We start from the raw sequence: 12,300 nt of genomic DNA on the forward strand, positions 1-12,300 counted from the left end.
TCTTGAAATACCAAATACGTTTAAAATGATCGGGTGTTATGAAAATAGAAGGAGAAAGCGTACAGTAAATGGTTTCTCCATTTATTTCTGTATTTAAGAGAAGCAAAAACTTTAAAATGCAGCTCAAGACAGTTACGCTATTCTCTCAAAATATAAAGAATGTCTTTGTCACAGTCGAGTGTATCCAAACTTTTTACTCAGATTCGCGACAAATTGATTCTCAATGCCCGACTTTATTCTTTTACATTCAAATCAGCAAGAATTAAAACTAAGAACATTGTAATGATAATTATATCAAACCAAACATCTGCTAAACAATAACATTTTAAGAAATACACATATGTATGCTATCTAATTACAGAAGTCGGGAATCCCGTTTTGCTGATGTACCCAAAAATTGCCGATTCTATCTAATTATCTGGAATCTGATAATTTCTTAAATGTTCTTTGAAACCCCTGATACCATGCAACCGAATTAACTTATGTGACATTCCTTTTTTACTAATTAGGAAAAAGTCGTTTATTCGAATTTGTCGCGAAATGTGTTCTCTTTAGGGTGATTGCAATTTTTAATTTTCCTTTTTTTCTCGCTCTTGCGTATGTATCTACACATAAGTTATAGCTCTCGAAATCAGAGTTCAAGCTTTTGATTTTTAATTGCGCATTGTAGTAATTATTTCATTTTTACAAAATCACCTTCCCCAAAAATCTCATTTTTGAAACCACGTCGTTCAATTAGGCCAAAATAACGCCGACGTTGTGCGTAGAAGCGTAAGAGATACATAGTGCAGAAATATTTAATATGAACTTTCAATTTTTGTTTGTTTGATTTTTCAGAAAAAACCCAAAATGAATTATCCAATATACTTCTGGTATTTGTTTGTTTGTTTGTTTGTTTGATTTTGTTTAACGTCCTATTAACAGCTAAGGTCATTTAAGGACGGCCTCCCCTGTGTGCAAGATGCATGCGTGTAATGTATGTGTGTGTATTTTGGGAGGCTGCGATATGTTCGTGTTTATCTCCTTGTGATAGCGCGGAACTGATGCCGACTTTATAGTGCTACCTCACTGAAACATACTGCCGAAGACACCCAGCAGGACGCCCCACCCGGTCACATTATACTGACAACGGGCGAACCAGTCGTCCCACTCCTAATTTGCTGAGCGTTAAGCAGGAGTAGAAACTACCAATTGCTCATTTCAGTTACCGACGAAAACAACAGCTATTTAACATTTAATTTGAAAACATGGTCGCCATTTTTCGATTAAAGTGTTACTGATGCCTTTTGATCATGGAACGAATACCGCGTGGGATTCCCCGATATCTTTTAATACTAAATTTAAATTTGTGGCCCACACACCTACGTCCGTTATAGAGACAAATGATTAATACAATTGGAAGTGTATTCAAGTACTTTATCTTGAAGTCTCACATACTATGTATATCCATATCTTGAGAGATTAAAAAAAGAAAATGAGTAAATTTGAAAATATAGCATTATACTGTTTAATATTATACGTAACATAAACATAAACAAAAATTACCACCTTCTAATCGCCAGTTTGAAATAACCAAAATTGATTACGACCAAATATTAAAAATGGCAGGCGATAATGGTTTATAACAAATTGCGAACTATTTATAATATAGGACGAGACCGGTCAAAAATATTGACTTGTCACTGAAAATGGTCTATATAATATTTGATACCTGTAACCGCTATCCATACAATGATTTCAACAATAATGAATGAGAACACAATCCAAAACACCATTCTGTCTATAGCTTTTGAAACATGCTGCCACGTAATGTCATCCTCAGTAACTTCCCATGAATTGTCATTATCCCGGAAGTCGCCATTTGACTGGAGACCTTGAGTCGAAAAATGGTCACGCATGGTGACGTCACCGGACGGAGACAAGTCTTTTGTGGCAAAAGCCGTTTCTTGTGTTAACATGGCATCGGATGAAATCCCGCTTCTACCCACAAGCGGGGTGGCACTTACGTGGTTTGTAGGCCATTTGTTTTTTCTAGCTTTATTTTTTCGACAACCGCGCATAATCCTGACCAGTTTACGGTACTTTTTAGGAATCGGTTTATCGTTATCACGATGAAATATTTGCACAACAAACACTGTCAATATAGCTATCGTGGCGCTGATGCCAAATTTAAGCATAAGTAGATAACTAAGAATAGGAACAGGGTCTGAATTATCCGGAATTTCAGATGAAAGAATCGTCATGTATATTGCGAACGACAGTAATGCACTAACAGCAAACGATATACGCTCGCCGGCTTGTGCAGGAATGAAGAACACACAGACATTCAGAATGCTGAGAACGACGACAGGAGCGATGATGGTAATGAGAAAAAACATCGGTTTTCGTTCAAGTGTTAACGGAAAGGCAACATAGACAAAAGACGTATCGCCAAAACTTGATACATACGGTCGTTCTTGGGTAATCGTCCATTTTGCGTTTTCCTCTACAATATCCATTGCCTTATTTTCCTCCAAATATGTAAGGTCCAGAACGTGTAAAGAGTGAAATAGTTCTAGAAGAGTGAATACAATCTCACAACGGTGGGTGTCGAAAGGAAAATACCGCACGTTTGGAGTACACGATGTTGCTAGGACGCCGCCTGTGAAAAGTTGTATGACTCCGTTGCGTTTCAGTCGAATTATTTCCGTGTTGGATTTGGAATGCAACAACATAAACTCCTGCACCGGGTTAGCTATGATGACGTTTGGAATCCATACATCGTTAATAGAAAATGTGATTGACCGCACGGGGTAGTGGTCAAAGTCCCACATTAGACGTTCGTCCCTCCAAACAATCCCAAGGACACCCGTGGTCTGGAGATGACCAGACACCTCGTTGAAGTCATTCACCGACCGCAGGAAGTATTTGACTCGAATTGTGCTTTTGCTGTCCTTTAACTCGCCTGGAATAATAGATTTACTATAATTTGTCAACAGTTTCTTCTGCAAGTTGAACAGAAGATCTTCTTTTGTGTCTTGGTATCCATCAGCAGAACAAATAAAAAATCCAATGTAATAAATTATCTGTCTCATTAACACAAATGTATATAACATTTTGTAAAACAACGAGTCTTGCGTTTGTGAGATTCCAGTTGACCGCGTACCAAGCGTCACCAAGAAAACGTTCGTTACAATTTCACCATCCTAAACTCCAATGCATTGCTCAGTAATGCGTGTTCCTCCATACTTAACTCGACAGTTACATAGTAAACAAAGTCGTATTTTATGTCAACTTTATCCCAAACGGTCCTTAACACAAATGGCTGTCTCCTGCTAAAGGTAATCTTTGAGCCACCAAGCGTCTATAAATAATGTCAATGGTGATTGTCATTGATGTGAATGTGAAGAGTATTTTCCTTCTTCAAATAAAATTAGGACGGACATTGTTAGTCGTTATATGGTGGCCGCGTTGACTCCGGCACGCCCCTTCCGTCAGTTACAGTTATAATCATACATCGATGTCCGTGCATATGCTTGTGTCAAAACAAGGTATGTTCAATGATTGGTCGCTTGCTATATCGCCATCCGTGAAACAGACAAGCTCCATGCCCGTGCATATGTTCGTGTGAGATTAATCACAGGTGCACAGTATCAGAGAAACAAGCGCGGTCGCCGATGATTGGTCGCCGACAATCCATCGATACGGTAGGCCCCGTGTTACATCCACGTGCACACGTGTTGTTCGTCCCTACGTTTACTTCCGTCACTGTATTAAATCCATGCATATAAATCAAAGGTACACAATGCAAGAATTACGAAAACAGATTATTGGTTGCCAAGACATCCACGTGCGCGTGTTTCTATGGTACCGGCGATTGTCCTCGAACAAAAAGCACCAATTTAGACACTGCTGTTCGCTGAAAGGCTAATCATACATAACTTGTTTATTACGATATTTCTCCATCACCGGTAATTGCAGTGTGGGTGGGAGACGTTTTATGTTCCTACGTTACCATTTTGATGCATTTAACCCCTTTAAGAATGCTGTTGACGCAACAACACGTAGTGTATAATAGGAACCATACACTGATTGACTGATAGGTTTTACGTCCGCTTCACTACCGAGTAGTTCGGTTATCCAGCTGACGATATACATATACACTTTTACATATTATTTAAAATAATTTCAACTTTCTTCCGAATCCAATATTCATTTTCTCATCTGTTAAATTGCCCTTTTCCCCACATATTGCAGCACAAAAAAAATATACTTCGAAAATTATCTGAACAAGAGGTAAAAGCTATGCCAATACTGCCTTATACACAGATTTTGTATGTGTCTGTTTTATCAATTCTTTGTAAATAAGAAAAATCTCGATGTTTTTCTCTATATGTTGTAATTTGGTTATATATTTGTTTCGTTCGCGAAAAAAATAGGCGTCACGTTTTATGAATTCTATAAGAAATCATTAAGTTTCGCGAAACAACCAACTCTGAATGACTTGCCAAATTCTAAATTGGTATCAAAAACCTCCATGTGTAACGATCCCGTGATAAACTGATAACTGTCACAAAAACCTGTTGAACAATTTGTAAACTGATATCACAAAAAATCCTCGCCGACGTCGAATTGATCACCGGGAACACACTCATTCACAAAACCCTGCTGCTTTATCGGGATCTATACCACGCAACCCGCACTGTTGTTGCAACGTATACAACTTAATAGAGAAAACATATTGTGTATTAAGTAATTTTTAGGAGTAAAGCGGCTTAAAGCCGTGTTTCCATATATAGCCCGGTTTAGGCCTGCCTCCGTAAATCATTTAAAACGATCTGTATCACTCGTCATGTGGCCTCGCGCATATACTGTCCATTGGCGTGCTCCTAGGAAAGCAGTTCCAATTTTGTGGCTCACCAGTGATCTAATTTTCCTGGTATTTTGCAATACCGTCTCCAAAGCTCCTAGCGCGATCAAAGGCGAACAGGAGAACAGGAGATAAATCTTAATATCCGTACCGACACATTGGATACTCATTTAGTCTAGTATGTACAGAACACGAGTCTTCAAAACGGACAAACTCTATAAAAATGGTTCCCCGTCGTCTTTGCACGAAATCTGTAAACTTATTACCAAGAATTATCAGAATTTGTCTATCCGTGTAAATAATCAATAGTATCTATAATATTGTAATTGCTATCTTCCTTTCTTGCAAATAGCGTCCATATACGGTAGCTCAACAATGACTCCGCGTGTCCGTCATGCCAGTAAGTAATACACATAGGACGCCTCATTTAATGTTAATTTGTTCCAGCAACAATATCATGAGGTAATTGCATTAAATTTAAGTTTTTGCCCGTATTTGTTAATGTTTAATAGTTAAGTGTGACGACTTTTGGGAGGTTTCAATTTCATCACAAATACAAATATTACTTTTATGAGAAGCAGGCTATAACAAATGTCCTAAAATGCATCACATTTTCATTTAACTAAAATGTTGATGTTTTTTGTTTTTCATTTTCCACACGTCAGTTTTGAAGTATCGTGTCCCTAAACTGAGTAAATAATATAATTTTTATATAACAAGGATATTTAAGTGGGTAATAATTTTGTTTTTATCGAAATTGGTTTGAGGCAGGAATATTTACAGTGAATGACCTGGTTAAAAATTCTGACAGCTTGACTTTCTATTCACGTGAGGAGTTTCGGTTTAATTTCCATATCCATACAAACCTTCTCCAGGACCAAGGGCTAGTCTCAGCTGCCAAGCATTTAGTTAGGAAATTTGACTCTCAAATAGCTATAGAAAGACCTTTCCAACCTTTCCAACGTCTTCTCTTTGAAATTTTTCTAAGACTAAAAAAGTAGGTAAAGATTTTTATAACTGTATTATTGCACCAGTTTCAACACCTACAGTGACCAATAAATGGAACCAGGAGTTATGACCTTGATAATGAAAAATGGACCAAAATTTTCAAAATTCCTTTTACAGTCAAGAGTTTTACATCACTTTTTCGTTACAAACACTTTTCTCTTTAAAATAAACTTAACCCCTAGCCCGTTATGTACTTTGTGTAACATAGAACATGAAACAATAACTCATTGTATACGGAAATTTCGAGAAGTGCAGGAATTACTGCAGAGATATAAAACTCTGCTGGATCTTTATTTTCTCCCGTTTTCATTTAATAGGGAATCCTTCCTTTTTGGAATTATTTCTCACCTTTCCAGCTATGTTGATAATGTTGAGCATTATATATACAAGACTAGATGTCTCTGCAAATCCTTAAATCTCAATGCACTAATTTATGTCATTAAAGATCATTTCATTGTTCAAAACTATATTAATAACGGTAAAAGTGAGCACGTCAAAATGGAATTTGAAACAGGTTGAAGAAAATGGAAACCTATTTTAGATATATAGCTGTTTGTTATGAACAGGCAGTTTATTTTTGTATACTGTATATTTCCAACGCCTCGGCAGTTTCTGATTAATTCACTGGCTACTTAAGCATATACAATTTTTACATGCAAGTTTGCCTCCCCTCTCTCTATCCCACCAACACACCTCTCTCTCTCTCTAAACGCTATTTATATTACTTCTATACAAGTGTAGTATGTAGGTTTGATGTACACGACACATAGTATATTATTATTTATGGTTAGTCTAGTGGTAGGATACCGGGCTCGTGACCAAAGGGTTGCGGGTTCGAGTCACGGCACGGCACTGTGCTGTATCCTGATGCAAGATACTTTACTCCACTTGTTCCAGTCTACTCAGCTGTTAATGAGTACGTGGTTGGACAGTGCTAGAATTGTTGAATGCTAGCTGTGAGCACCGAATTGGCAGCACTGGCTGTATGCTCCCCAGGAAGTTGAATAAGATATTGGCTGGTTGCAAATACCCTATAACCACGGATAATAATTTGTGAACCGCTTTGAGACGACCTCCGAACTAGGTTGTGAAAAAGCGGTATATCAGAACCTCGAATTATTATTATTATTACGGTTCTTAAGAGGTTGATGTGTGAATTAACCTGTGTAATGGATAGGTGTCTGTGAGAGTTTGTTATGGTGTGTTGTGTGGGTGATGGGTGTGGACTAGATGAATTATAGATACAGCTAGGTATGAGACAAATAAGTGTAGATGTATATAGATAGCTGACTTGATACTAGTGTTAAAGGTTATACAATAATGTGGGATTATGTGTATATTGTACATATTCGTGTATGCACTGGTCAGGATACAACATGGACCTTATCTTTATATAATTATATGGATACTATCGAAAATGTATACAGAGCAGTAACATGTATATGTGTCGACAATGTAGAAATATTATTGCACGATGGTGACCAAATGATCATATACACATTGTGATGTGTGTGTGTGTGTGTGTGTGTTGGTGAACAGTGATACATGTACTATGGTAGGCTTGGAAGTTTAAACTACACTTCTTAGATAGTGCATAGCATCTAGGGGTAGGTGAATGAGTAAATGTTTATAAATATGCAGAAAATGATGTTTGTGTAATGTATACCCAACCTTGTCGGCCATTGTACCTACGGTACAAATAGATATGAAAGAAGTGTACCACCAGAGCATCGGAATGTTGTTATCAGACACTAAGACCAGAACTGACCCCGAATAGTGAAGCCCTAATTACAACGTCGAAACAAGTCGTAAAGTGCATTAATCACTGCTGATGAAAAACAGAGTTAGTTGCAATTGTGTAAGTATTGTGGCCTTGACAGGGTCTCCAAAAGGGAAAAAAACCATCTGTATATTTTTGTCATTTTCCTTGTTTTGATAGATGTCCAGATTATAAAAGAATCGTACAACTAGCTCATCGTATTCCCCCCCCCCCCCCAAAAAAAATATAAAAGGGTAGACTATTTATCCTTCGAAGTAATTAAATTGATTGTCCCCTTTTGTCCCCCCTTGTCCCATACGGACCCCGTCGGCGTTTTCAACTGATTTGGAGTTTCTTTCATTTGAGAAGTCGAAGCGGATAGAATACATTAGAAATGTAAGTATTGGAAAAATAATCCATAACGACTTCCTTTTTAACGTAAAACTTTTATAAAATTCGGTAAAGGATATTGAACAGTTGATTTCAATTTAAATGAGTAAGTAATATTTTGGTAGCTCATTTGGTGTGATCAAAATAACAGACATTCCGCGCGATAACATTTCATTGTATGTGATGACAGCCTTATCAGGGTGTAATTTGTCATACTTGGTAACCTTTACGTCTGATGGTTTCACATGTTTTTGTACTATGGCTGTTTTCGGCCGTTAATTTGGTACAGAAAGATACAAAAGCAACGGCTTGATTTTATTTCTGCTTTCATATATTTGTGTACCATGGTACACTTTTACAAGGTACTCAAAGATTTGAATTTTAATATCTTCGTGTACCATGTAAAAGTGTACCATGGTACAAAAAGATATGAAAATTCATATATTTTTGTCAGGCTCTTGTCGGCCATCGTATTTATGGCAACGTTTTGAAATAGCCGCAAAAACCGAAACAATTTGTCCTTGGTTCCGTGATAAGACTAGATCATAAAAGTTTTGCAGTTCACCATAGTCTTTTAAACCAATTATAGCTATGTTTATCGTTTTGCAGTTCATCGCTGACTTTAAAGATGATAATCGGTATATCTATTTCTCGCTTAAGCTATTTACGTATAACCTGCCCTCGGTAATACAACTGATAAAAGGGCCGTTTCAATATACAAATGATGATACATGGGCGGTACACTTATCAGATTGGTGAAAAGGTCGACCAATATATTTGAATGTTTGTGAATCGATCCTGTCGGTCGTTAAACACAATTGTAAGGTATGATTCCGTAGCACATTACCAATGGCGCTCTAAACCACCTAGTGCAATAAGGGCTGAACTTAAAAAGCTCTTTGTTATGTTGCAACAAGCATCACCATCTTTTTTTTTTTTTTTTTTTTTTTTTTTGATATTTAACGTTAAGGACGTTTAAAGACGGGTCGGAGAGAGACACTGCCAAAGGGGAAAAGAGAACTTTCGTATTTGTATTTTGTATTGTTCTACGGCCCATCGATAATTTGAGTCATTTAGAGCCAAACAACAATGTAAAAAATAGACATTCACAAAAATCTAAATAAATTAAAATCAGAAGCAAAAGGTTAAAATATGTAAAGAATAGTTTATGAAATATATCATATCTGATTATAGAGATTGATTGAATGTAAATAATCAGATTGAAGCACAGATCTGTATTAAATAAACGTTTCATAGAGGGTACATTTTAAAATCTCTCACGTATTTGTTTAAATCAGCGCATTATATCATAAAGTGTTTGACTTTAAATGACTGATCACAGGAAGGGCAACAAGGTTGGTATTCTCCATGCAATTTGTAACTATGTGTGATGTAGGCATGGCCTATGCGTAGTCGTGAGAGGACAACTTCCTCTCTGCGGTCTGCTCTACCTTTTGCAGATGAACCTACATTAGCTTGAACTGAAAATAACTTATTGTTTCTTTCTTCAGACCATTTATATTGTCAATTCGTTTTAATAAAATTAGCTATTGAGGGTTTAAAATCAGAATAATGCATTTTAATGTTTCGGATTGAGGTTTATTGCTGCTTTAGCAGCTTTATCTATTTTTTTTTATTTTCATTAATTCCAAAACTAAAATTATGCTGATAAGGAGATTATATTTTGTACGAGATTGTTGGTAAAGTTCCGGTTTTTAATACTTTGCAGTAGTGACAAAGAGTCGGAGCAAATAATATTTTTTTTCATTATATTCTTCTTGATTTCATCCAAACTAGACCAAGTTCAGTTGCTTCAGCTGTGAAAATAGAGGCATTATTAAGTTAACGGCAGGAAGAATACACGTTGCCGACAACGCATGCTGCAGCAAATTTTGCATTGACCTTAGAACCGTCGTTTTATAAGATTTTATGCAAAGGAAATCTCGAGATGAACTCTGAAAAAGAATTTTTGTATTGAACCGGGCGAGTGCGGTATTTACATAATTGTGTAGTTCTAAATTCATTTCGGGTGGCTGAATTGTCCATTGTGGAATATTAGGTATTGTAGAAATCTCGACTGATTGTGGGTCTAAATTTGAATTTTCCAGCAATTTTTGAAGCTGTACGCAAAAATATGGAATCAATTTCTCATTGCGTTTTATAATTTAGATAAAATACTTACTGCAAAGCTGGGTTTGCTTTTAACTGATAAGCAAAATGTAGAAATAATCTTGTTTCCTTTCGCTTAGAGGTGGTTCATTTGCTTCAACGCATAGACTCGCGGCTGGTGAAAAGCACCTAAAGCCAGACGAAGCCCCTGCTGATGAATTGGATCAAGCATCTTGAAGTACGATTTCCGAGCTGATCCATATATAATGGAACCACAGTCAAGCTTAGAACGGATGAGTGAGCGATATAGACGCAGGAGCACATCACGGTCTGCTCCCCAATCTGTATGGTATAATACTTTAAGAAGATTTTAAGATTTTGAGCATTTTAAATATTTTATATGAGGTAAAAAGGATAATTTTGAGTCGAATATAAGTCCAGGATTTTTGTTTGTTGAACAACTGGAATAATAATTCAGTATAAAGTTAAACAGGGTTTGGTTTGGTTTGGTTTAATATTGTTTAACGTCCTATCAGCAGCTATGGTCATTTAAGGACGGCATCCCCTGTGTGGAAGATGCATGCGTGTAGTGTATGCGTGTGTGTTTTGGAAGGCTGCGATATGTTCGTGTTTGTCTCTTTGTGATAGCGCGGAACTGATGCCGACTTTATAGTGCTATTTCACTGAAACATACCGCCGAAGACACCCATCAGGACACCCCATCCGGTCACTTGATAGTGACAACGGGCGAACCAGTCGTCCCACTCCTAAATTGCTGAGCGTTAAGCAAGAGTAGAAACTTTTATGGGGCAATGGGTGCAGCAGGTACAATTCTTACTCCCTACAGGATCATCGTGTAGCTTTTCGAAATTGGCAGTAGTGCATACACACCGTTTAAGATTTAGAAAATTTGAAGCAATCATCAACAAAAAAATATCCTTCAGTGGACAGCCATAGACATTTGACTATAATTTTGATTTTTAAACCAAACAAGAGGCCCATGGGCCTTAACGGTCACCTGATATATTTATACAGAGAGTTGATTTCGTTTTTAACATGAACAGAAATATTATTCAAAGTGACAAAAAACAATAAAACCACCTTATTCAATATCAAGCATACAGATTTCAGACTAAAAAGGATTTGAAACTAGCACCTCTGATTCTAAACAAGGAAAATGAAGAAATTTTAGCACACTGACTCCCTTGAGCCCCACCCTACAGCCCTTGGGNGAGACCCCAGGGTCAAGAAATTCACAATTTCGGTAAAGCACCTTAAGACCCTTCCATCTATGAAGAGTATTTGATTCTACCATATCTGGGTCTTGAGAAGAAGATTTTTGAAATTTCAGTCAATTCAACCCTTTTTGGCCCCACCCATCAGCCCCTGGGGGTCAGTCAGGGCTCATAGGTGCATACTATCAAACTGCTACCTAATACTGATAATGCTAACCCAAATTGAATTACTTCCAATGGAAATTAAACAAATGTTGGTCCAAAATGTGATTTCCCTATATAAACTATAGTAAAGTTTACCCCCTCCCCAGGGGGAAACGTGAGACCCCAGGGTCAAGAAATTCACAATTTCGGTAAAGCACCTTAAGACCCTTCCATCTATGAAGAGTATTTGATTCTACCATATCTGGGTCTTGAGAAGAAGATTTTTGAAATTTCAGTCAATTCAACCCTTTTTGGCCCCACCCATCAGCCCCTGGGGGTCAGTCAGGGCTCATAGGTGCATACTATCAAACTGCTACCTAATACTGATAATGCTAACCCAAATTGAATTACTTCCAATGGAAATTAAACAAATGTTGGTCCAAAATGTGATTTCCCTATATAAACTATAGTAAAGTTTACCCCCTCCCCAGGGGGAAACGTGAGACCCCAGGGTCAAGAAATTCACAATTTCAGTAAAGCACCTTAAGACCCTTCCATCTATGAAGAGTATTTGATTCTACCATATCTGGGTCTTGAGAAGAAGATTTTTGAATTTTTAGTCAATGCGACCCTTTTTGGCCCCGCCCCTCAGGCCCCTGGGGGCGTAGGACTAAACCGGCAACTATTTTTGTTGACCTTTGTCCATGGAAGGTCCCTGCAATAAATGCAAATATCATTTAAATTTCTACCTTGTTAAGTAAAAACGAAAATGATGTACGTTGATACATCTCGGCTCGATGGTGGCG

At 37.3% G+C, this 12,300-nt stretch overlaps 1 protein-coding gene across 1 annotated transcript in view; it reads right to left on the reverse strand.

The window, feature by feature from the left end:
- Positions 1–1,679: 1,679 nt before the first annotated feature.
- LOC110440278 (acetylcholine receptor subunit beta-like) overlaps positions 1,680–12,300 on the reverse strand; it is a 48,645-nt gene continuing 38,024 nt past the window's right edge. Inside the window, exon 2 of the mRNA XM_021483252.1 lies at positions 1,680–2,944. Coding sequence (XP_021338927.1) covers positions 1,680–2,944 — 1,265 coding nt within the window. The remainder of the gene's footprint in view (positions 2,945–12,300) is intronic.

This window comes from Mizuhopecten yessoensis, unplaced genomic scaffold, assembly GCF_002113885.1.
Source record: "Mizuhopecten yessoensis strain PY_sf001 unplaced genomic scaffold, ASM211388v2 scaffold11177, whole genome shotgun sequence".
Taxonomy (NCBI): domain Eukaryota; kingdom Metazoa; phylum Mollusca; class Bivalvia; order Pectinida; family Pectinidae; genus Mizuhopecten; species Mizuhopecten yessoensis.